Source organism: Nelusetta ayraudi, unplaced genomic scaffold (assembly GCF_046127955.1).
Source record: "Nelusetta ayraudi isolate G7.1 ecotype Tasmania unplaced genomic scaffold, CSIRO-AGI_Nayr_v1 ptg000061l, whole genome shotgun sequence".
NCBI classification, from domain to species: Eukaryota; Metazoa; Chordata; class Actinopteri; order Tetraodontiformes; family Monacanthidae; genus Nelusetta; species Nelusetta ayraudi.
Genome location: NW_027466111.1, coordinates 377,293 through 400,898, shown reverse-complemented (window position 1 = coordinate 400,898; position 23,606 = coordinate 377,293). Strand labels below are relative to the sequence as shown.

General features: G+C 48.2%; 3 protein-coding genes across 4 annotated transcripts in view; 1 reads left to right on the top strand and 2 right to left on the bottom strand.

Annotated features, from left to right (window-relative positions):
* Nucleotides 1–7,950, bottom strand: part of ehbp1l1a (EH domain binding protein 1-like 1a) — a 31,752-nt gene extending 23,802 nt beyond the window's left edge. Inside the window, exon 1 of the mRNA XM_076040402.1 lies at nucleotides 7,620–7,950. Coding sequence (XP_075896517.1) covers nucleotides 7,620–7,723 — 104 coding nt within the window. The 5' untranslated portion in view covers nucleotides 7,724–7,950. The remainder of the gene's footprint in view (nucleotides 1–7,619) is intronic.
* Nucleotides 7,951–9,675: 1,725 nt separating this feature from the next.
* On the bottom strand, nucleotides 9,676–18,678 carry taf6l (TAF6-like RNA polymerase II, p300/CBP-associated factor (PCAF)-associated factor). Of its 2 annotated transcripts, none has more exons than XM_076040434.1 (13): nucleotides 18,565–18,678; nucleotides 17,333–17,502; nucleotides 17,058–17,241; nucleotides 16,868–16,954; nucleotides 16,150–16,300; nucleotides 15,453–15,503; nucleotides 14,872–14,966; nucleotides 14,649–14,723; nucleotides 13,847–14,067; nucleotides 12,822–12,954; nucleotides 11,828–11,956; nucleotides 10,446–10,951; nucleotides 9,676–10,129 (listed from the first exon to the last, which is right to left on the bottom strand). In XM_076040434.1, exons 3-13 carry the CDS (start codon nucleotides 17,202–17,204, stop codon nucleotides 9,772–9,774), a joined length of 1,953 nt encoding a protein of 650 aa, XP_075896549.1. In that variant the 5' UTR covers nucleotides 17,205–17,241; nucleotides 17,333–17,502; nucleotides 18,565–18,678; the 3' UTR covers nucleotides 9,676–9,771. The 2 variants fall into 2 exon arrangements, with proteins under 2 accessions (XP_075896549.1, XP_075896550.1); XM_076040435.1 differs by having other exon boundaries at nucleotides 17,368–17,502.
* Nucleotides 18,679–20,468: 1,790 nt separating this feature from the next.
* Nucleotides 20,469–22,358, top strand: cth1 (cysteine three histidine 1). Its single transcript, XM_076040522.1, has 2 exons — nucleotides 20,469–20,578; nucleotides 21,062–22,358. The coding sequence occupies exons 1-2, from the start codon at nucleotides 20,570–20,572 to the stop codon at nucleotides 22,004–22,006; spliced, it is 954 nt and encodes a 317-aa protein (XP_075896637.1). The 5' UTR covers nucleotides 20,469–20,569; the 3' UTR covers nucleotides 22,007–22,358.
* Nucleotides 22,359–23,606: the final 1,248 nt, after the last annotated feature.

Sequence of the window (23,606 nt, the reverse complement as noted above, 5' to 3'; positions counted from 1 at the left end):
TCCATCACCTTAGAATTGTGCAAAGCCTGAATATGGCAATAAGAAACCTGGTGATGGAGACAGGAGACAGGAAGAACCTCTCAAACAGGTTCTGACTCTCTTTTTTCACATTGACACGGCAGCGGGGTCACGTGACCAGCGACAATGGCGCGTTCTGATTGGACGGAGGAGGAGGAGGAGACGGAATATTTCTTACAAGTCGTAAAAAGAGAAAAGCAGAACGAGCGTTTGTGGAAAAACAAAACAAAACAAACTACGGCTTCTGCGCTTCACGTCATTCAGTGGAGACGCCCGCAAATCGCAATTGTACTTTGTCGAAATCCGAGGAATATCGCTTTTATTTTGCGAAAAACTGTCATGGAAACGCAGAAAGAGTCCGATTTACTGACGCTGCGTGCGTGCATGAGCCGCCTCATAGGAGGAGACAGTAGGAAACATGTTGCTGCAATGTCAACTGAGAGTGAAGCAAAACACATCAGTGTCTTTGAAGCCCCACCAGGGTCTTTAGCTCTTAGAACCACCCAGAACCATCCAGAACCACCATTGTGTTTAGCTCTTAGAACCACCCAGAACCACCAGGGTGTCTAGCTCTTAGAACCATCCAGAACCATCCAGATCCACCCAGAACCACCAAGGTGTTTAGCTCTTAGAACCACCCAGAACCACCCAGAACCACCAGGGTGTTTAGCTCTTAGAACCATCCAGAACCATCCAGATCCACCCAGAACCACCAGGGTGTTTAGCTCTTAGAACCACCCAGAACCACCCAGAACCACCAGGGTGTTTAGCTCTTAGAACCATCCAGAACCATCCAGAACCACCCAGAACCACCAGGGTGTTTAGCTCTTAGAACCACCCAGAACCACCCAGAACCACCAGGGTGTTTGGCTCTTTATTGAAACGACTCTGCAAACACTGCAACGATGGATGAAATGCAGCTGTCTGACTGACGATTCATTTCTTTTCTTCAAGTTCGGCGGGCCGGATTAAAAAGCTCAACAGGTCACATACGGCCCCCCCCCCGGGCCATAGCTTGCCCACCTCTGGTCTTACAATCCTGTTTGCTGCTGTGCAAAAAGCTCCAGCTCAGCTGCTTCTCTCGACAGGGCATCAGGTCAGTGAACAGTCAGATCAACTACTGTGACTTTCTCAACGCTCTGGTGGCCTTCACCAAGTTCCACCGCCCTTCCCCTGGTTCCGCTGGACCCACCCGCAGTTTGCCGTCTGATATTTGCGTCTCCGTGTGATCGCAGCATTTGGTCTGAAATTCACTGCGCTGTCGGTGGTTCGAAGAGAGAAGAATTGAAGTAGGGGTCAAAACCAAAATAGCCGTAGACCACAGTGAACTTTGCCGAGGCTTAGCAGCACCTCGACAGCTGCTGCACCACTTGTGACAGCCCTGGCTGAGTGCTGCTGCCGGCCCACCAACATGTCCCCGCAGAGCACAACTTGCATGGTAAACAGTGAGGCTGCTCAGGGCGAAATAGATACTCAACTCCAAAGCCACTGCTGTCTTTGTTTTTTATGGGTGTAGATATCAGCAGTGGGCCACGACGTCAGGGGTCCCTAACCACCCAGGGCCGCGGACCGGTTTCCGGTCCGTGGGTCATTTGGTACCGGGCCGGACAGAAAGAATAATTAACTTGCGTGAAATGAATCCCGTTTCTTTCATGACCTGAGTCTGAACAATTTTATTTTGAAAAATGACCGCACGTCAAGGCGCTCGTCTCGGTCACCTGACACGCTACCGCTGGACTAAACCCGCGAGCTAGCGAGCAACACGAGTGAAAGCGAGCGCCTTTGGAAAGAGGAAAAGGCCCAGTGAGGAGACGGAAGAGTCCACGACTCCCAAGAACAAGGAAGCAAAGTTTAACAGAGCAGACTTTTATTTTTTTTTTAATGTTGTTGTCGCCGTGTTAAGAGGACGCTGCTAATAAAGTTCCAAACGTGTACACAGTGGCTCCACGTTTATTTACATAATTATATAAAATATCATTATATATTAATAATTATATATGAATATATATCTAATTACTGAATGATGTAAAAGGGTTGGCGGCCGCTGCGCTACATGATGAAATGTTTGGCAACACGACTTGTTGATTGTTCACCTTGTTAATATTGTGCCGGACTCTGTGAAGAATGTCGACGGTCGAGTCGTTTCAAGTCGTCTATGGGAGTCGGCTGGCAGTTGTCTGGCTGGTTCACATTTGACACAGACTTTTGACTGCACAAAGGGCTAAAAAATAAATACATTAATAAATCAAGAAGAAGAAGGTCTTGTTGTGTTTAAAGTGATTATACTCCTGTTTATTAAGTTAGGTAAAAAAAAAACAACAACAATATTTTAACTATTTGCCTAATAATTTAGTGTTTTATGAGTCTAACGAGACATTCAGCTCAAACTGTGGGATTAGCAGTGATTAGCAGTGAAAGCAGTGATTAGCAGTGAAAGCAGTGATTAGCAGTGAAAGCAGTGATTAGCAGTGAAAGCAGGTCTGACTGTTGATGTCAACCAGTGGCCTGTCACACTGAGGCATATTGCAAAGGTCCTTCTCACAGGGTCTCACCATCAAACCAGCATGTTTGTAAGGGAGAGCAAATCGTTAACTGTCACTAAAACGCAGTGGCATCTTTACTGTATACATACTGTATAGACTGAACTACATAAACTACATGTTAAATGCATCCTTTCCATTGGTCCCCACCTCACGGTTCGCCCTTGCAATGCAGGATTTCAGGAACTCCAGACCATTTTCTGGAGTAGTTTGAAAGGGCGGCCCCCAAAGGCAGAGCGTGGTGCCCATAGAGGCAGACTGGAATGAGGAAGTACGCCTCTTTCAGATGGACAGCGGTGACCCGGTCGCCCTGGCCAACCAGACGCTGCAGAGGTGCACCAGCGAGCGTTCTGAACCTGTATTTCTTCACGTATGTGTTCAGCGCCTGCAGATCCAGGATAGGGCAAATTCCAGCCCCTCCCAGTCTGACTGACGACTGACTGACTGACTGACTGACTGACTGACTCTGTACGGTAAGTAATGCACACATTGCTGTAACAGAGAGAGTTTTCCTCTTGTAAACCCCAAGCTGACTCTCACTGTGTCGAGGAATGAATTCCACCAAAGAATCTTGGGGGGGGGGGGGGGGGGGGGGACAGCAGCAAACTGGAGTCTGCACCCCTTTGAAATGCTCCTCAGCACCCCGGGTGAAACTGGGAAGCCCACCCGTGGGGAACAGGGGACACACATCCCAGCTCTCCCGCCCGGAACCATGGCGTCCTGGCTCCCCGGAGAGCTTGGACAGCCACTGGCACCAAGCCCTGGCAGCGGGAAGCTGCTCGCACCAAGCTTGTCTGCTGTACTGGCGGGCCGAGGAGGGGGAGCTGGAGGCTCACGAGGAGGACAAAGCTGGAGAGCTTCGTCCCCTCTCTTCTTGGCTTTGCACTGAAGCCAGTGCAGAACCAGAGAGCCTCTCTGGGACGATGGGTATGTCCATGAAGTTGTGTCTCTCTCTGTCCAATCGGTTAGAGAGACTCCACCTGGACTTCACCTGGACTTCACCTGGACTCCACCTGGACTTCACTGTCCTGGACTGTCCACTGGACTCCACCGTCCTGGACTTCACCTGGACTTCACTGTCCTGGACTGTCCACTGGACTCCACCGTCCTGGACTTCACCTGGACTTCACCGTCCTGGACTGTCCACTGGACTCCATCCAGGAGGTGGCGGACAGACGGATGTTGTCCAAGCTGACGTCCATCGTGGACAACACCTCCCACCCCCTGCACCACACTGTGGAGAGCCTGAGCAGCCACCGCAGGTCATTCCTGCCTGCAGCCATCAGGCTGTACACCTGCACTCTGTCAAATCCCATCCACTAGGATACAAGAAAAATCTGCAATAACTGCAAATTTCTCATGTAGATTGCAATAGAAAACGATTTATAGCAGAGCATGTAGCACATGTACATTCAAATGTTTAATATGTAAATAACTCGCTTTTTATCTTGTTTCTTATTTTTCTGTATATACTTGCAGATATTTTATTTTTATCTATATCTTCACTTTATATAATGCTTGACCTTTTGCACTGTAGCCGTCTTTTGTTGTTGCTGTAATTATGCAAATTTCCCCATCGTGGGATCAATAAAGGTCTTCTTCTTCTTCTTCTTCTTCTTCTTCTTCTTTTTCTTCTTCTTCTTCACCAGCAGGCTCGCTCCTGCAGGACCACAGTTCCCAGCACTCTGTCTGTGGTCTGGATCGCTTAGCACTGTACGCGGAGACACAGGCTGGAGATGAGCAGGATTTCCTCCCACGCACCGAGGCTCAACCAAAACCCTTGCACGACTCCACCTGGTAATGCCATGAGAAGTGACAGGATGTAGAGCGCTCTGGTCACACGACACTCTTGCTGTGTCTCAATCCAGGGTCTGCATCCTTCAAACCGAGCGTCCTCCGTCTGAAGGAAGCGTTCTTCGAGGACACGGCCTAGAAGGACGGACCAAACCCCGCCTCCCTGGTAACCACAGGGGACGGTCTAGCCTTGGGCGTATTTCCTGGTTGCGTCACCGCCGTTCCCTCCTGCTGGCCAACCCAGGAAGTGACGTTTTCATAGCATCAAGCTAACCATTGGTTAGCCATCTAACGATGGCGTTGGATGTTCAAATAAATAAAACCCTGAGTTAAAAACTGAATATTTGATGTGAAATTTAATATTTAAATTTATACGAAGTGCCTTTGCCAGTAGGTGGCGCTAATTTTAGCCGACTTCCCAGGATGCGTGCTGTTGCAAAGCATCCTGGGATACAGAAGGAGGTGAAGGATAGTAGCGGTGCAGCCTTGGTGCTAACAGTAGGGAGCATTCCCAGTACGCATTTGGAGCGTCCTTCGGACTTTTGGGAATTGAGAGGAGCCTTCGCGCAGCGCTGTGACGCAACTTCCTTTCGAAATGCGTACTTCAAGGATGCAGACCCTGAATTGAGACACAGCCTCTGCGAGCTGAGGCTGAAGGTGGTCCACAGCGAGTGGCGCTACAAGGGGGCATGCGGAGCAGAACCTCTCGGTCAAAGGAGGAGGCTCTGGGAATCGGGCTCCTGCTGCTGCTCAGGCTGTCTTCCCACGAGAGCGTTACCTCATCCAGCAGCTCCGGGAACACTGGGACAACTTGCAAGAGGTGGTGATCTTCGCTGCGACCGCTGGCCACGGGACGGCCAGCCGGACAGCTGCCAGTTTGCACAGTTCTCAAGAGTTTGCTCCCCCCCATCGTCAACAGGTCGTCCTCCTCTCAAACACTGTGGTGGAGCGATGGGCTCGTGCACCAACCGAACGGTGGAGGAAGGGCAAGAAAGACGCAGTATCGGTCTGGTGTCCTGAGCAGAAGAAATGTCTGAAAGTGCAGTGAGCTAACTCGAGGCCGGCGACGGAATCAGGTGAGTTCAGCTCGTGAGCAGAAGACCAGAGGTACATTTCACAGGCCAATCAGGACCGCACAAGTATTAGGAAAGAGAACTCACTCTTTTCCACAGTGCAGTCTCCCCCCAACCCCCCACCCCAAGTCTCAAGAGCACTCAAGCAGCCGCTGTCGGTGCAGAGCAGCTCAGCAGAGACCATCCTCAGATTGTCAGTTAACATCATATTTTCCAAAAGTCAGTCCTTCAAATTGTGTCTGTCTATCTATGATTGTATCATGTCCTGAATTTAAATCATTACATTGTTATAACTGTCACCAGCTAGGGGGTAGGGAGGAGTTTGACACATGAGAACTGCTTTATAACTGTGTGCCAGCAGTGAGCAACACTTTATGATCAGTCCTGGTGTTAGTTTAAAAAAAACAAACAGCATGTGACAGCTTTGCATCACGTCAGTTTCTAAACGTAAATGTTTGCTTCAATATTTGGTATGAGGGCAACAGATCGTTAAGTGCAGCCTCCTCTCTAACTGACCTCACTGCTACTTCCTGCCTCCTTCTGTCCTCACTGTCCTCCTGTCCTCACTGTCCTCCTCACTGTCCTCCTGTGCCCTCACTGTCCTCCTGCCTCCTCCTGTCCTCCTCCTGCCTCCTCCTGTCCTCCTGCCTCCTCACTGTCCTCCTGCCCTCCTCCTGCCTCCTCCTGTCCTCCTGCCTCCTCACTGTCCTCCTGCCTCCTCCTGTCCTCACTGTCCTCCTCACTGTCTTCCTGTGCCCTCACTGTCCTCCTGCCTCCTCCTGCCTCCTCCTGTCCTCCTGTCCTCCTGTCCTCCTCACTGTCCTCCTGCCTCCTCCTGTCCTCCTGCCTCCTCACTGTCCTCCTCACTGCCCTCCTGTCCTCCTCCTGCCTCCTCACTGTCCTCCTGCCTCCTCCTGTCCTCCTGCCTCCTCACTGTCCTCCTCCTGCCTCCTCACTGTCCTCCTGTCCTCCTGCCTCCTCCTGTCCTCCTGCCTCCTCACTGTCCTCCTCCTGTCCTCCTCCTGCCCTCCTGTCCTCCTCCTGTCCTCCTGTCCTCCTGTCCTCCTCCTGCCCTCCTGTCCTCCTCCTGCCTCCTCACTGTCCTCCTGTCCTCCTCCTGCCTCCTCCTGTCCTCCTGTCCTCCTGCCTCCTCACTGTCCTCCTCCTGCCTCCTCACTGTCCTCCTGTCCTCCTCCTGCCTCCTCCTGTCCTCCTGCCTCCTCACTGTCCTCCTCCTGTCCCCCTGTCTCCTCCTGTCCTCCTCCTGTCCTCCTGTCCTCCTGTCCTCCTACCAGTGCATACACCTACAACTCACCATCACCCACTCTGAGAAAATTCCTTGTTGTCACTCAGGATTTCCACTTCAGGCTGGTAATTAGTACAGTGTATTAAGTACACCAGCCCATTTCAAAATAAAGCTTCTCCAAAACAGTTTTTTTCCATTTAATATTCTTGACTTCAAATTAAAATTGTGTGGAAATTCCTAATCCATCATTTCATTTCAGGCACGACTCAACACCCCTCTTTCCAATTTGAGAAATTTCTGATTTAGCATTTCAAAATAAAGCTCCTCAAAAAGCCGTCTTTGGTTTCATGTGCATGATTTCAACGTCGCCTTGACGACCCATCAGTATTCATTGACATTGAATTGCGCAGAGCTGCCTTGTTGCAACTTCCCTACACAGCATACACTTTCCATCTTTAGGCTGTGGGTCTTTAATTAAGACATAAATAAATAAATAACAGATGCGGAAGTAGAAACCAGACAAAAATGGAACACCTTGTGCTTTTGTCCAATGTCACTTCCGATGTACAAACTTTTACACTGACAACAATCGCAGTGTGAGCGGCTGTGAAGTTTAGCAGATGATTGTGTGTCAGTGTATCGTTACGTTGTGCTTCTGCAAGCATGACGGAATATCACGTCATCACCCAAGATACGTATTTAACTGTACAGTGGGTTCAATTATTATTATTATTATTTATTTATTTATTTTTAAATTAAAAAAAAAAATAAAAATAAAACACGCATTCTTAATAAAAGACAACTGTCTTCGGTCACGTGCACGGAGCCCAGCATCATCTGGCGTGACGGGACGAGTGCGTCACTGCCGCGGTCATGACAGCCGTCAACGTTGTTGCGCTTTAAAGCGCATTAAACTCGGCGGTGAAAGCGACTGGGACGCAAACTCACCACGCGCCGCCGCACTCCACCACGAGCTCCTGGAAAGAAGCGCAGAACTGGAACCTCGCAGCTCTCTTGCCCACACGCTGGAGTCGCTTCCACACCGAAGTCATGGTGGTTGTGTAAAAAAAAAAAAAAAAAAAGAAAAAATACACAAACAAAACACAACAACTCCGACACGATAATAAAAACAAAACAACAAACAAGGTTTGAGAGCCTCGCTTCCGCCCTCCGCCGCCGCCTCGACTCGACCGGCAGAGAGAACCAACCTGCCTCTCTGTCTGTCTGTCTGTCTGTCTGCCTGTCTGTCTGCCGCAGTAGTTCCTCGTTCCCCGCTGCGTCAACACGGCGCAACACAAACTCACAAAGTTGGAGGAGGCGCAGCAGAGGAGGAGACCTGACAACCGGAAACCGGAGAGTGAGAGTTTAATTTGAAAAATCAGTTTGTGTGGGAGGGAGGTTCTCAGCAAGTATTAAGTGGTTCATTATTATTATTATTGTTGTTGTTGTTGTTGTTGTTGTTGTTGTTGTTGTTGTAATTATTACAACAACATATAATAATAATAATAATAATAATAATAATAATAATAATAATAATAATAATAATAATGAGAGTTTAATAGATCTCAAAATGTTAAGTAAGAACAAAACTTCTTTCCAACTTATGTTAAAATTAAATTGTCAACCAAATATACATAACTGTATTTTTTCATTCCTGACTCTGGTGTGTGTGTGTGTGTGTGTGTGTGTGTGTGTGTGTGTGTGTTCTTCATTCTGTTTTGCCTGCCACCACCAGGAAAACCTCAGTGAGTTCTCAGCAGGATGTTGTTGAAACACTGCTGAGTGACGATGAAGAAGTCCTCCAGGTTGGAACACAGACTGGCCACTAGGGGCGCTCCAGCTAAATCCATCGCTGACAGGGATTTTCCGAGTGATGCTAAAAATGGTCAGGTACAAAGGGAAGATGCAGAAGGGGGAGCAGAGGAGGGGGAGGAGACACTCATCCAGGCACATGACTCACAGTCAGGACTCAGTCATAAATCTGTCCAGTGGGGGGCGCCGTCAGGACCGGCGAGGCCTCGATTGCTCCTGAAAATTTTCCAATAAATATGATGATAAACCTTAATCTCCACAGTTGTTGTTTCACTTCTTTAATACCCACTAGGCGGCGCTGCTTCCATTGTCGTTTACTACGGTAGAGTTCTCATCCAATCATATTGCAGCTAGCTTCGCAGATCATTGGCGTGTGTCCTAGCAGGAGGTGTGTCCAGGTCTTTGTGTGGTGGTCCAGCCTGTCGTTGCAACCTCGCTGTGGAAATCAGATCTGCTGGCGTCGTGCCACACAGCGCCATCTGTGACCTGGACAGATTTAGCCGGTATTACAGCTGTGTGCTGTCTATCAGAGCGACACAGAGAAGGATCCGCAGCTCCCGCAGCAGAAAGGTCACGGATCACCGTGCTCTTCGTGAGACTGTGATGCAACAGTCCCGTGCACAACCTTGGAGACAAACTTCTCCCAGCCGTTCACCTTCTCACCGCCGCAAAATTACACACAGCAGCGACAAAATAACAGCTGTGGAAATTCACTGTGTGGTTCACACGGTGTGTTTAAAAAATAAAAACAATTATTCGCTTTGCAAATTCACTGTCGGTGTGTCAGGACCTTCAGTATTAATATCATTTAGCTCGGCAGGCCGGATTAAATGCTTTTATAATTCACGGGTCAAAAACGACTAGTGGTGTACAGCCCACATAGAAGCAAACAAAAACAAAGTATCACTGTTTCTAAAGATGAGGTCCCTTTAGGAAAAGTCATAAAAATATAGTTTCAGGTATTTTTTTCTACAGCTAAACATGGCAGTGGGACACTTTTGACCCGCAAGACAACACAAGGGTTAAAAAGCTAAAAAAAAACAAACAACGGGCCGTAGATTGCCCATCGGCTGGTCTGCACGAATACAAAAGCCTCCTGTCATGTGACCTCCTCCAGGAAATGAAAGAGACGCAGCGGATTCTGAGAAATCACTTTTATTATAGAAGAGAAAGTGTGAGACAAATAATTCACAGCACATGATGAAGACGATGAAGACGATGAAGATGATGAGGAGGAGCGCTGAGGCGGACGTCAGGGCAGCTCAGATGTTTGACTGCAGTGGTGCCACTAGAGGGGCAGGTAGAGCGAGTAGTGCGAGCAGGTCCAGCACCGCAGCGGCTTGCCCACCCGGCCAATCACGGGCAGTTTGTGGGCGTAGGCCCGGGTGGGCGTGGCCGACAGCGGGGCGCTGGGCGCGAAGGTGGTCTGGAAGGGGCGGCGGCCTCGGCAGCGCCGGCCCATCTGGCGGCCGCCAATCAGGAAGGAGAAGGCGGGCGGGGCGGCGGCCTGCGAGGAGGTGAAGCGGCTCTTGGGGAAGATGTCGCGGTACTGACCCGCCGAGGGCTGACCCGGCCGGGACGAGGAGCACCTGGAGCGCTGGGCCGAGGAGGAGGAGGAGCAGGAGGAGGAGGAGCGAGCCGCTGACCTGGGGGAGGAGGAGGAGGAGAGACTGAAGCTGTGAGCAGCAGGGCTGAAACTCTGAGAAACGACAGAACTCTCACTCTATCAATATTTAAGACATATATCGCGATATTTATTATTTCTTTTTAATTCTTACAATTTCCCTTCTTTTGCGCTACATTGTTGCTGTAAATTTCTACTCTATTCCATTCTAAGAAGAAACATTCCAAAGCCTGGCTTTAAAGTTTGAGCCAGGCTTCAGTCAGGGCTCAGCCCTGCCCCCTGCTGGTGGTGCTATGGTGGCCCCCTAGTGGTGCCATGTTGCCAGTGTTCCTCAGTACCTCCCAGAGCTGAGGGCGGTCAGACTGGGCAGCGGTGGGTCAGCGTGGGGGCTGCCGTCCTGCCTGGGGCTGATGCTGAGGTTGGCGGTGAGCTGGGGCATCTTCCTGGTGGTGTCTGGGTTGGAGGGGGCGCTAGAGGCCTCCTTCCTGCCGTGCTCGGGCCGGGCCGGGGGGCCGCGGCCCGACGAGCCGTCGCCCAGGCCGGGGCCCGTGCTGAAGCGGACCGCCAGGCTGTCCCCGAAGAAGGAGTAGAGTTCTCGGTACATGTCGGGCAGAGGCACCGGCCTCCACTCCTCCCAGGGGCAGCCGGCGCCCCCTGCCTGCAGGTGGGTGGCGATGCCCAGGGCGGCCTCGGACAGGGGCTCCGGCGGGGGGCTGAGGCCCGGGGAGCTGACCCTCGGACCGGGACCGCCGCAGGAGGAGCCTGGTGGGCCACCGGTGGAGCTGCAGTCTGCTGGCTGGGACAGGGACTGGTCCTTCATCTTCAGCAGCCGCTCTACTGCCACCTGCAGCACAGGAGGAACACATGCTCAATGCCAAAGTGCCATACATACTATCAAAAAATACCGCATGTATATATATATATATATATATATGTATATATATGTATATATATATGTTATATGTTATATGTTATATATATATTCTGGCCTCAACTGTAAAACATTTCATGACTGAACGTGTTTTGTGAATGCTTCTGCCTCAGAGACGATGTTGGTCCATAGAAACAAGTCCAAGACACGTTAGTCAGAATATGTTGAGTCTGTTCTGGTGTAGTAAAATTAGCGCTGCGAGCCCGTTGTTATCGCAGCAAACTCAACTTACCAAAAACCACACCAAGCTTTGGTAAAAGTCAAGAAGAGTCGAGGCATGTGTGCGTATTGCAGGATTCTGATTGGTTGATGGGCTGTCTAGACCGGGGGGTGGGGCCACAGTGGCTTCTACAGTGTGCCAGAGGGGGGGGCAGCGGAGCAGCAGCAGTGTGTTGGTGAGCCTCCTCACAGGAGGAAACAATCAATCATGGGATATTATGGAGAAAACACGTTGCAAAGTCGCAACCAAATCAGTGTCTTTGAAGCCCCACCAGGGTGTTTAGCGGTTAGAACCATCCAGAACCACCCAGAACCAACCAGAACCACCCCTTAGAACCATCCAGAACCACCCAGAACCACCAGGGTGTTCAGCTCTTTATTGAAATGACTGTGAACACACAGGAAACATGGAGGAAACACAGCTGTGTGATGACTGACTGATGCCCCCCCCCCCCCCGGGCCGTAGTTTGCCCACGCCTGGTCTAGCCACTCACAGGGACTGAGAGGACTTCTCCAGACCACCAGACTGACGTCCATCACTGACTTCCAGTCCAGATGGTTTCTACTCACCAGGATGGCTCCGTAGACCTTGTGGCCGTCTGCTTTGACCTGGGCGTTGGAGACGGTGTAGTCATCCAGCACGGCCTGCAGGTTGGCCCAGTAGGCCGGCAGGTGTGGGAACAGCACTCTCTCAACAGCCTGCAAGGACACAGAAGACAGTCAGAGAAGACTCTCCACGAAACCCCCCCCCCCCCTCCCCGAGGAGACAGCAGGACGGCGAGGACACGATGGAAAACACATTCAAAGATCTTCTCTAACGCACAGGAGGCAAACTCTGGTGGCCAATAGGAAACTAGCTGCTGGCCCGCTACTATTACACAGCACATGTAGCACGAACACTACAAATCCCAGAATCCTCGGCTGGTACTTTGGCTTGTCAATCAGGACAGGTTGTCGTTGAAGGATTTGATGATGACTTCTTTGGTTTATATTTTTAATTTATTATCAGCCTGGGGAAAAAGGTCACTGATGAAATTTAAATCAGAAGGCGGCAAATAAAAAAGTGCATTACGATTTGTTTTGTTTTTTCTTTTTTTCGTTTTGATTATTTTAATTTGAAATCCCATTTTGCATGTGTGCAAAATAAAGTTATATATTGTCTATCGTATTAAGCTTTGCTTGTTCCATGTTTAGGTTGAAGCAAAACTTGTTTGGGTCCACAGGAAAAGGTCCACTGTTCCATGTGTTATATCAATATTGACCCGACACGTTGTCCAAGTTTGACATTGTGGCCCCACCACGAACCTCGTTTTTGTTACGCATTTATTTCCTCCACTTTCCTGTCTCAAATAAAAAAGAAAAAAAAATAAATCAAGAAAATCAATGAGTTGATTTCCCGTCGTGGTCGGATTCTTTACCTTGAAGCGAGACTGGATTGAACAAACCGACAGTGAAGCGGCACACGAGCGTCGAGAGGTGATGGGAAAAACTACGGGAGTTAAGATGGTGGAACTACAGCTGATGATAAAATGAGCTCATTGGCTAACGGCTAACGCCCAGGTACCTTCCATCCCAGAGCGTGCAGCCCCACCACAGCTCCGTAGTGGGAGCACAGCGGCCGGACCGGGTCGGACAGGACGTTCTGCAGGGACAGCAGGATCTGGTGGTACAGACCACTGACCAGGTCACCGTGAGTCCTGCAGGGGGAGACACGGAGCATTGAGGGATCTCCAGCCGTGTGGCCAGGTGATGTACGCACACACACACACACGCGCGCGCACACACACACACACACACACACACACACACACACACACACACACACACACACACACGAGAAGGTAACAGAGGAGGAGAAGGCAACAGAGGAGGAGTAGCCAACAGAGGAGGAGAAGCCAACAGAGGAGAAGGCAACAGAGGAGGAGAAGGTAACAGAGGAGGAGAAGGCAACAGAGGAGGAGAAGGTAACAGAGGAGGAGAAGGCAACAGAGGAGGAGAAGGTAACAGAGGAGGAGAAGGCAACAGAGGAGGAGAAGGTAACAGAGGAGGAGAAGGCAACAGAGGAGGAGAAGGTAACAGAGGAGGAGAAGGTAACAGAGGAGGAGAAGGCAAGGCAACAGAGGAGGAGAAGGTAAGAGAGGAGGAGAAGGCAACAGAGGAGAAGGCAACAGAGGAGAGGAAGGTAACAGAGGAGGAGGTAACAGAGGAGGAGAAGCTGAAAGAGGAGGAGAAGGCAACAGAGGAGGAGAAGGTAACAGAGGAGGAGAAGCCAACAGAGGAGGAGGTAACAGAGGAGGAGAAGCTGAAAGAGGAGGAGAAGGCAACAGAGGAGGAGAAGGTAACAGAGGAGGAGAAGCTGAAAGAGGAGGAGAAGGCAACAGAGGAGGAGAAGGTAACAGAGGAGGAGAAGCCAACAGAGGAGGAGGTAACAGAGGAGGAGAAGCTGAAAGAGGAGGAGAAGGCAACAGAGGAGGAGAAGGTAACAGAGGAGGAGAAGCCAACAGAGGAGGAGGTAACAGAGGAGGAGAAGCCAACAGAGGAGAAGGTAACAGAGGAGGAGGTTCTCTGTGTGGGGCTGCGGTGGCTCACCAGAAGATGTGGCTGAGGAGCTGCGCTGCGTAGTCCCTGAGGGTCCAGTGGTCGTTGAGGGGGTTGATGGAGGCAGCCAGAGGCTCCAGGATGCAGTACATGACACTGGACACCAGGCTGCGCACGTACGAGCCCAGGTAGAGGTAGGGGTTCTGGACCAGGCTCTTCACCATGTGCAGGAGCCTGTTGAGCTGCTCCAGGTCGTGGCTCACCGACTTCACCTGGAGCCCAGGGAACAGCAGCAGCCAATAGGAACCCACTCAGTTTAGAATGAAGTCAAACGACACCGCGTCTCAACTGGTGGCTCACGGCCCAAAAGGAGGCCGCAGAGCTTCGTGGCCCGTTTCCCCTTTTTTCTTCTTTTTTCTTTTTTTTAAAAATGGGAATTTAAAATATATACAGTACAGTTATTGAGAAATGTTGAGCATTTGTTTTGCATTTATTCCTTTCATACCCTTGAATATTTTATTTCTTTATTTCATAACAGCCCATATACATATATATATATATATATACATATACATATATATATATATATATACATATACATAAATATATATATATATATATATATATATATATACATATACATATACACATATACACATATGTATATATATATATATATATATATATATATATATATATATATATATATATATATATATATATATATATATATATATATATATATTTGGGGTCTTTGTGACTTGATGATGAGGGAAATAAAGTGCGGATGGTCCTGAGACTCCAGCAGCAGCTGAGGACCACTGGGGTTCCTCAGTGCACTCAGTCTTCTTACCCCACTGATGACATAGACAAAATATGGAAGGAGGGCAGCGATCTTGGAGTTGGACTGGAGGTCCAGCAGCGCCACCTGGAGTAAAAGGAACAGAAATACAACAAGGCTGCGTTCACATCAGCACACACACACACACACACACACACACACACACACACACACACACACACACACACACACACACACACACACAGACTTGGCTGAGCCGTGCTGGGCTGCAGACCTTCATGAGGTGCGGGTCGTCCCCCAGGATGGCTCTGGTGATCAGCTGGTAGTACTTGAGCAGGTCGTCGGACAGCGACTGCACCGCTGAGGGAACTGCAGCAAGGTTAGAACAGAAAGGATCACGTGACTGTTGACTCCACCGACAGTCAAGGACCTTCATTGCAAACTGTGGTGGAAAAATACGTTTAAAAAAACCCTGTATATTTATCTAATAAACTGTGTTTTATCACAAGTTTTCTCAAAGAAAAAGTGCAAGCAACAGAAGTAAAGCACAGACTTTTCTCATTTGTGAGATTCATATTATTCAATATTATTTACAGAACTTGTGAAATAATCCACCCGTCTATGTGTAAATGTCTTGGTTTTTTTTTCCTTTTTTATTATTTTTATTTGTTTATTTCTTTTTAATGAATACAATTGTTCCTTCTGTTGTTGCTTTAATAATACAAATTTCCCTCATGTGGGATTTATAAAGGCTTCTGTTCTATTAAAAGAAATCTATACATGTAAAACACATGTATGATATGGTTACATGTCAATGTGTTGCGTTGATGTCCAGAGGGATTCCCAGAGTCTCACCTGCTCCCTGAAGCTCCAGGTTTCCTTTCCCATCCAGGTAGGAGACGTTCACTGACCAGAGGAAGAATGAGGAATGAGACCCAGTTGGTTGGCACACACACACACACACACACACACACACACACACACACACACACACACACACACACACACACACACACACACACACACACACACACACACACACACACACACACGTATTTCCTGGTTGCGTCACTGCCGTTCCCTCCTGCTGGCCAACCCAGGAAGTGACGTTTTCATAGCATCAAGCTAACCATTGGTTAATGGTGTTGGATGTTCAAATCAGTAAAAACCCTGCGTTAAAAACTGAATATTTGATGTGAAATTTCAATACTGAAATTTATACGTGGTGTCTTTGCCAGTAGGTGGCGCTAATTTCAGCCGACTTCCCAGCAGCAGGCAAAGCATCCTGGGATACAGAAGGAGGTGAAGGATAGTAGCGGTGCAGCCTTGGAATGGGCTAACAGTAGGGAGCATTCCCAGTACGCATTTGGAGCGTCCTTTGGACTTTTGGGAAGTGGGAGGAGCCTACACACAGTGCTATGATGCAACTTCCTTTCAAATGCAGCCTTCCAAGGATGCAGAGCCTGAACTGAGACACAGCCATAGTGTTGAAACGTCTGGTTGGTTGGTTGGTTGGTTGGTTGGTGTGTGTGTGTGTGTGTGTGTGTCCTACCTCGCACCATGGTCTCAGCGCAGCCCTTGGGGATGTTGGTGGCCAAGGCCAGCTCCACCAGGTTGACCTCGCGGTCCTCCACGAAGAACAGCTCCCCCTCTCGCAGCGAGCGGAACGGCAGCGAGTCCTGAGTGCCGTAGCCACAGACGGTCTGGAGGCCGGACAGAGCAGAGAGCGGCAGAGTCAAGACACTGTGAGGGACATTAACACCACAGGGATATATCACATGTGGATATAAATACACACACATATATATATATATATATATATATACATATATATATATATATATATATATATATATTTGACACTTATTAATCCATAATTCCATCATGTGTAGTTTTGACGCCTTCAGTGAGAAACTGCACTGTCGACGGTCATGAGAATGAAAGAAAAGACATTCAATTCATAGGCAGAGTCCAAAGCTGTTGACGGCTAGCGTAGATATAAAATAACAGAACAACAACACATTCGTTGAGTCCAACCAACGCAAAGAAAGAGCTTGAAAAAAAACCCAAAACATCCACAACAACACAACGCATATGAATAAATCATCATAATAACAACATGATGATAATAATGACAATAATAATAATAATAATAATAATAATAATAATAATAATAAAATAGCTGCGTTCCGACAAAAGCTGCCAGGCAATGTCCTCGTTAGTTCTCCTTCGAACAAGCGGCAGGTCATGTGACCCCTCAGGCCGCTCACCTCCACGTTGCTCCAGCGCAGAGCTCGGTTCACGTCCTCCACCGTCAGCTTCCTCCTCTTGGCGTGCCTCATGAACTGGGAGCTGCTCTGCACGGAGCAAACAGAGACACGGAGCAGCGCGCGCACTGCACGTTCAGTCGCAGCACCGCTGGATTGAGTCTGCGAGCGGAACCGAGCGACCCGACGGTACCTGCGTGGCCTCCCTCAGCCGGTAGCACACGTCCTCGGCCAGCAGCGCCGCCACCTCGTCGGCCAGCTCCACGCCGGCGCTCTCGGCCATCAGGCGGACCGAGTCCCTCGACACCTCGGCGAAGCGGCGCTCCTCGCGTTCCGCCATGGCCGTCACCACCGCCGCCGGGTCTGAGGAACAGAATCTACCAGGGGATGTTATGGAGAAAACACATTGCTTTAATGACAATGAAGCAAAGCAAAGTTGCAATCAAGTCAGTGTCTTTGAAGCCCCACCAGGGTGTTCAGCTCTTAGAACCATCCAGAACCACCAGGGTGTTCAGCTCTTAGAACCATCCAGAACCACCAGGGTGTTTGGCACTTAGAACCATCCAGAACCACCAGGGTGTTTGGCACTTAGAACCATCCAGAACCACCAGGGTGTTTGGCTCTTTATTGAAATGACTCTGCAAGAATGGAGGAAATACAGCTGTCTGATGACTGACTGACTAATAACAGAATTTCTTCAAGTTTGGAGGGCCCGACTACAAAGCTGTAACGGGCTGCATATGGCCCCCGGGCCGTAGTTTGCCCACATCTGGTTTAGAACCACTGGTTCCCAACATCATCTACTGTATGTTTCTCCTTATCATCAAGTCACGAATCAGAATTATTGTTGCACAAAAATGAAAATGCTAGTCCCACTTTCTATCATGTCTAGTCAATGAATTCAATAAATTAATTGAAATAGAATTGAATATTGTGTCCTGCAAAACAAATGAGCAACATTTTATATTATTATTCTATATTGACTGAATGAATATATTAAATCCCTTTTTTTCCCCAAAAAAATGAAATAATAATAATATAGAAACTATCCCTCGAAGCCGCGACCCAATCAAAACAGCTCCGCGACCCAATCAAAACAGCTCCGCGACCCACTTTTGGGTTGCGACCCACCAGTTGACAAACGCTAATTTTGAACTAGCGTGTCCACTCAACCACCGATGGCGAGCAAACTACGACCAAAAACTATTGTTCTTCATATCGTTTAAATCCGCAGCGAAGTCCTGCAGGTTATAAATGCAACATTAATACGATAAAAACTACAAAATAAAAGAGAGCTGCAACTGAGCAGCTACTTTGTCTCGTCGATTCACAAAGTAAACCTTTATTTTGTCTCGCTTAAATTGAGTTTCTACAGGTACCGATAGCACCAAATGATGCTATGCTAGCATAACAAAACCAAGGATCCGTGTAATAACATAGTGTGGTTGATTTAAAAGTTAATAGTGTGTGAATGGTTGTCTGTGGAGGATAATACCGATAACCCTCGCGACTCAATGTAACTTATTGAGAGAAACCAGCAGCAGCACTGAACAAAAACTCATCACAAAACACCGATTCGAAGCTACCAGTCGACGTCACTGCAACAGCGACGGCAGCTACAAGCAACATTGGGGGCGGAAGTAGGCTGCATTAGACCGGAAACAATGCACAGTGGCCTCTTCATATTCGGTCATATTTACCTTCGACTGCTCCCGTTTATACGTTAGCTTTTCGTTAGTTTGTTTCCAGTTAGCATGATCTTCATCGCAACTACGATCGTCGTGCCAATGACGGAACACAGGAAACTCCAGTCATGTACTTCCGGGATGCCCTTCAACGTAAAAGAACAGATTGGCGCTACATTTTTAATGATGGGGGGGAAAAAACAACACTCGAAGCTGGAGTCTCGAGGAAGAAACAACTGTATCTGCTGAGGAAACTTAAATAATCCAAACGCATAACTATTAATAGACCTAAGTTTAAAGAAAAAACTGTGACTTTTTTGCATTTGTTTTTCTCTGTTATTACTGTCAAGACTTGAAATGTGATGTCATGTTCATGTAGTGTGTTCTGACAAGATTTTGGATGTTGGGGGAAAAAAAGAGCAGTAAGGTTCGATTGACAGGCCTCAAACGTGGGGGGGAAATGAACTGAACTAGAAAATTGGAATGTGGCAATTTTTTCATGTGGATGTGAAATTTTCCAAGCATCAGAATTAGTTGAGATAAAAAATAATAATAATAATAATTTTCTTGTAAAATAATGGTTTGTCCTGTTACCGTCCTGATGTAATGCTGCATATCAGCCCAGAGTCAGAGTAGTTTCCTCTTCAGCACCACAATACTTACACAGTGAATCCATATCAATCTTAAATCTTGACAGTTTTTTTGTGTTGGATAAATCTTATGCAATATTTCAAATGAAACTTCTTTGACTTTATTGTTTCAAACAAAACTTCTCACCATGTTTTCTGCCGCTTATTCCTTCATACAATGAGTTCCAAAGTACTTCCTGTCCTGCGGGTAAATATGTGGTTTGCTTACAGTTTCTAATATATTTACTTGAGCATTTTGTTATATCGATCTCTCCAACAGAAATTGGGCTGTTCAATGTTCCAGCTGTAGAAAAAGACATATTATAAGTTCCTGAGCTTCTGAGAAGCTGCAGTACTCCCCCTGGTAGAGCACCAAACACTACTGCAGATTCTTTGGCTGGAGCTGGAAACTGACATTTATTTATAGATTCATAAGTGAGTAATTGTCCTCTATAATCAACATGTTGTCTAACATATGTAATCCCATGATCAAACCACTTCCTGTAAAATAACGACCTGTTTAAACTGTCAAACTTTTAATAAACAAGCGTTGCCTGCCTGGAAACTGATTCATAGGCATAACTCCTCCTCCCCCCGCTCCTCCTCCCCCCCCTGCTCCTCCTTAACAAGCGGCACCAGCCAATCATTCTTCCTCACCTGGAGCAAAGGAAGAAGACGAAGAGGCACACGGGGTCGACAGCGCCACTCTGTGGCCGAGAGGACACATTGCAGACAGGAAAACATGCAAAGAACGTCAACGTGATGTATTGGCCTCAACGCTGTTCAAATATTAAAGCACGTTAAACTAGAATGAGCAAAAATGCAGGTCGCTAATTTATAAAGCACCTGCATTTTGGTAGAAGCAGTTAGATTGATTGATTGATTGATTGATTGATTGATTGATTGATTGGAGCAACAATACGTGATTACACCGTTTGGATAAACAAAATAAAATAAGAATATTGTTTTTTTCCTCACAGCCAACTTCTCTGTCTTCCGTCTTCCGGCCGCCTCGCTCGGTTCTCCGCACGTGGACGGAATTGGCCGTTTGCGACGCTTTGCCCCGTGCGCAGCTGACGCTCATTAACGCGGGAGGGCGGGCGGGCGCGTGTGCGGGATCCGGGGGGGCGGGAAGTGTTCTTTAAAAGTCAAACAGTTGAGCAGCAGTGAAGGTCCTCGCCGGTGACACCTCCACGGAGCACACAGGGTGCACGGAGTGCAGTGGTCGCAGGTGCAGGCCGTTTGTTGCAGCTCCACTTCCACAGACAGACCGACAGACCGACATACAGGCAGGCAGGCAGGCAGGCAGGCAGGGCAGGTGAGGTGAGGTGACCTGCTGAGCCAAGAGTGTGGATTCATTGGAAAAAACAACCCTCGGTCAGTTGGCAGCGATGTTGGAGGTAAACCCACTTACTGGATTTAAACTGTGATTTTTGTTGGTTATAAAAAAAAAAAGTGAGATCACTAAGTTGTATTGCACCTCTGTCTGTCTTTTCCTGTATGATGTGTTTTAATGCTAAGGCTGCTGAGATGTCTGCATTTGCTACTTCACAGTCACCTTGCAAGTCAGTCGTGTTGAGGAGCTTTCAAATGAGAATGAGATCTCATGGACGTGTTGATATTCAATGCATTGCATCCAGTTGCTTGTTAAATGTGCACAAATGGCAGCGTTATGGATGCAGGATTTCTGATTCCTAGTTTGATATCGCGATATTAGATTGGTGCAGCAGTTTTGTTTTGTTTTTTGTCAACATTTTTCAGTACATTTGAATTTTGAAAAAGCGAAAACGACTTTGTTGCATTGCTCTTTGAGCCTGCTTTCTTTCTTTTTAAACTAAAAAAATAATCGTCTTAAGAATGAAACTGTTCTCTCTCTCTTTCAGACGAGTGTTGACGACACGTTCCTGCCTTCTTGCCAAGACGAGGAGATGGTGGACAACCTGCTGGCGAGTGCAGAGTCGAGTGGTGGTGGCGGCGGTAGCGTCTCCCTGGCCAACGCTCTGCTCCCTCTGGTGGACTCCTCCACTCCCAGCATGCCTTGGGTCTGCTCCACCCGCTACAAGACCCAGCTGTGTACCAGCTACTCTGCTTCGGGTCTCTGCAAGTACGCAGAGCGCTGTCAGTTTGCCCACGGCCTCCACGAGCTCCACGTTCCCTTCCACCACCCAAAGTACAAGACGGAGTTGTGCCGCAGCTACCACGCCAGCGGACACTGCTACTACGGCAGCCGCTGCCTGTTTGTCCACAATCCCACCGAGCAGCGTCCCGCCCAGCACCAGCACCAGCGCCGCAGGAACATCCCCTGCCGCACCTTCCAGTCGATGGGCGTTTGCCCCTTCGGCACCCGTTGTAACTTCTTGCACGTCGAGGGTGGCGAGGACCTCCAAGTCTCCAAATGTGTGGACTCTGGAGACGGGAAGGAGAAGGGCGTGGCCATCAGCAGACCCAAGCCCAAGGTGTGGACGCCACGCGGAGCCCTGTGCCGCACCTTCAGCGCCTTTGGATTCTGCATCTACGGCACGCGGTGCCGCTTCCAACACGGCCTCCCCGCCAAGGTCAAGTCCATTGACCCGGGTAGTCCTGGCAGTTTGGGTTTGCCCTCGCCAACCTCCCCGCTCACCATTGGCTCACCCGGCTCGGCAAAGTCCTTCTCCTCTTCTCCTTCCTCAACGTCTCCGCTGGACACGCCCTCTCCAGAGGCCATGGCCAACAACGCCTTCACCTTCTCCAGTCAGCACCTCAGCGACCTGCTGCTGCCCTTGGCCCTTCACCTCCAGCAGCTGGAGATCAGCAAGGCCCAAGTGTGGGGCGACCAGAGAGCACTTTGAGGAGACTTTCTCTTGGGTTGGTTGCTCACAGTTTGAAGGGCTTTCAATGCTGAATTCCTGACTTTAACATTTTTAACCCTTTGTTTCCTAGTTATTGTGTTTTTGTTCTTGTGGCGTTTTTTTTTTTTTTTCAAATGTGCTATTTGACTCGAGTCTACTTGATGTCACGCTGGTCTTGAGCGGCCCTGGAGCTCCCAAACCTTCAATGTTTAAGTACCCATGGTCGAGGAGTGCTGGCGCACAACTTGTGTACCTATGGCTGTAAATTAACCTTTTAACTGTAAATGGTATTAATGAATTCAGTAAATTGAAATGTTTGCCTGCACGAATAAACGAGCCAATTTTAATCTAACCTGTCTTGTTCAATGAGCAGAAGTTTTATTGCCAGTTTAAAAAGGTATCTGTTTAATTTGGTCTTGGTGGGGAAACATGAGTGTGGACATCATTAACTGGATGATGCCTTGGTGTTTTTTTTGTTTTTTTTTTGTCATTGGCCAATTCAAAGGTCAGGTGTCTTCAATGATTAGAAGATGCGTTATTCAGCCACCTGGGGCAATCCAACTAACTCGTTCCAGCTTGGGTTGTTAACAACTGATGTTCGAGTTTAATCGATTACGTTGAACTTGTCACAATAAATTGAACGTTTTCACACGGGTTAGTTTGTTAAATGGAGCGGTGTCGCCAGTAGAGGGCGCCATTGCCCAATCTTGGCGGCTGGAGAAACGCAGGAACAGGAAATGAAGGACAACCTCAAACTAATCAATCGTGATAAAGACGCCAAATGTGCACTCTGCGGCGCCACCTTCAGGTTCAACAGCTCGACCGGTTCGCTACGGTACCGTCTGCATAACTTGCACCCAGCCGTGTTTTCGGGAGGAAAGTCGTCACCTTCAATCACCGCCGAGTTGAAATGTGACCCATTAGAAGTCAACTTCAAGTCAAAGGATAAAAGTTGAGGGTGTTTCTGCCGTTCTCTAATGTAAAAAAAAAAAAAAAAAAAAGAATTGGTCACATTGGACCCAAATTCAAGGGTTGAATAATGTGTTCCTTACACACTTTTCTTACACTTCAGTTGTCTGATTATAATGGGACTAAAGCAATAATTCGGTTTTCTCGAGTGTTGTAAACTACAGAAGCGTATTGCATTCACTTGGCAGATCTGTTTTTCAGTGTAATTATGTTTTTCGTGCTAATATTTTTTTGTTTTCCTGAGTAATTTTTTCTCCTCTTTTCTGTGTTTTTCGTGCAAAATTTTTTTATTTTGAAATCCCGCGAGAAAACAGTTCACAGGTGACTACGACATGGATGTGCTCTACGGTGATGGAACGTGCGACCGTCCCTCACATGCCTCCTCTTCTTCTCTCTACGGTACCGGGTCACCGCAGGGTACGGTGTATGGCGTTGTTCTGTTAGACATTAGATTTTATTCTTAAACTGTAAGTGTGGGGCAGTTGCCTAACTAGACCAGCAGATGGCGCTAGGGCGGAAAAAAATTAGCACGAAAAACAGAGATTGTTTTTATTTGCCGAGTGAATGCAATACGCTTCCGTAGTCAACGTAGCGAATGTGTCGTGATTGAATAACAAGAGGAGCGTCCATA

Coding starts and splice junctions, on each gene's coding strand:
- taf6l (XM_076040434.1), bottom strand. CDS start 17,204: ATGGCGGAACGCGAGGAGCGCCGCTTCGCCGAGGTGTCGAGGGACTCG. Junction 14,068..14,648: donor TTGTCTATGTCATCAGTGGG/GTAAGAAGACTG, acceptor CCTGGGCTCCAG/GTGAAGTCGGTGAGCCACGA. Junction 10,130..10,445: donor ACCGCCCTCAGCTCTGGGAG/GTACTGAGGAAC, acceptor CTCCTCCCCCAG/GTCAGCGGCTCGCTCCTCCT.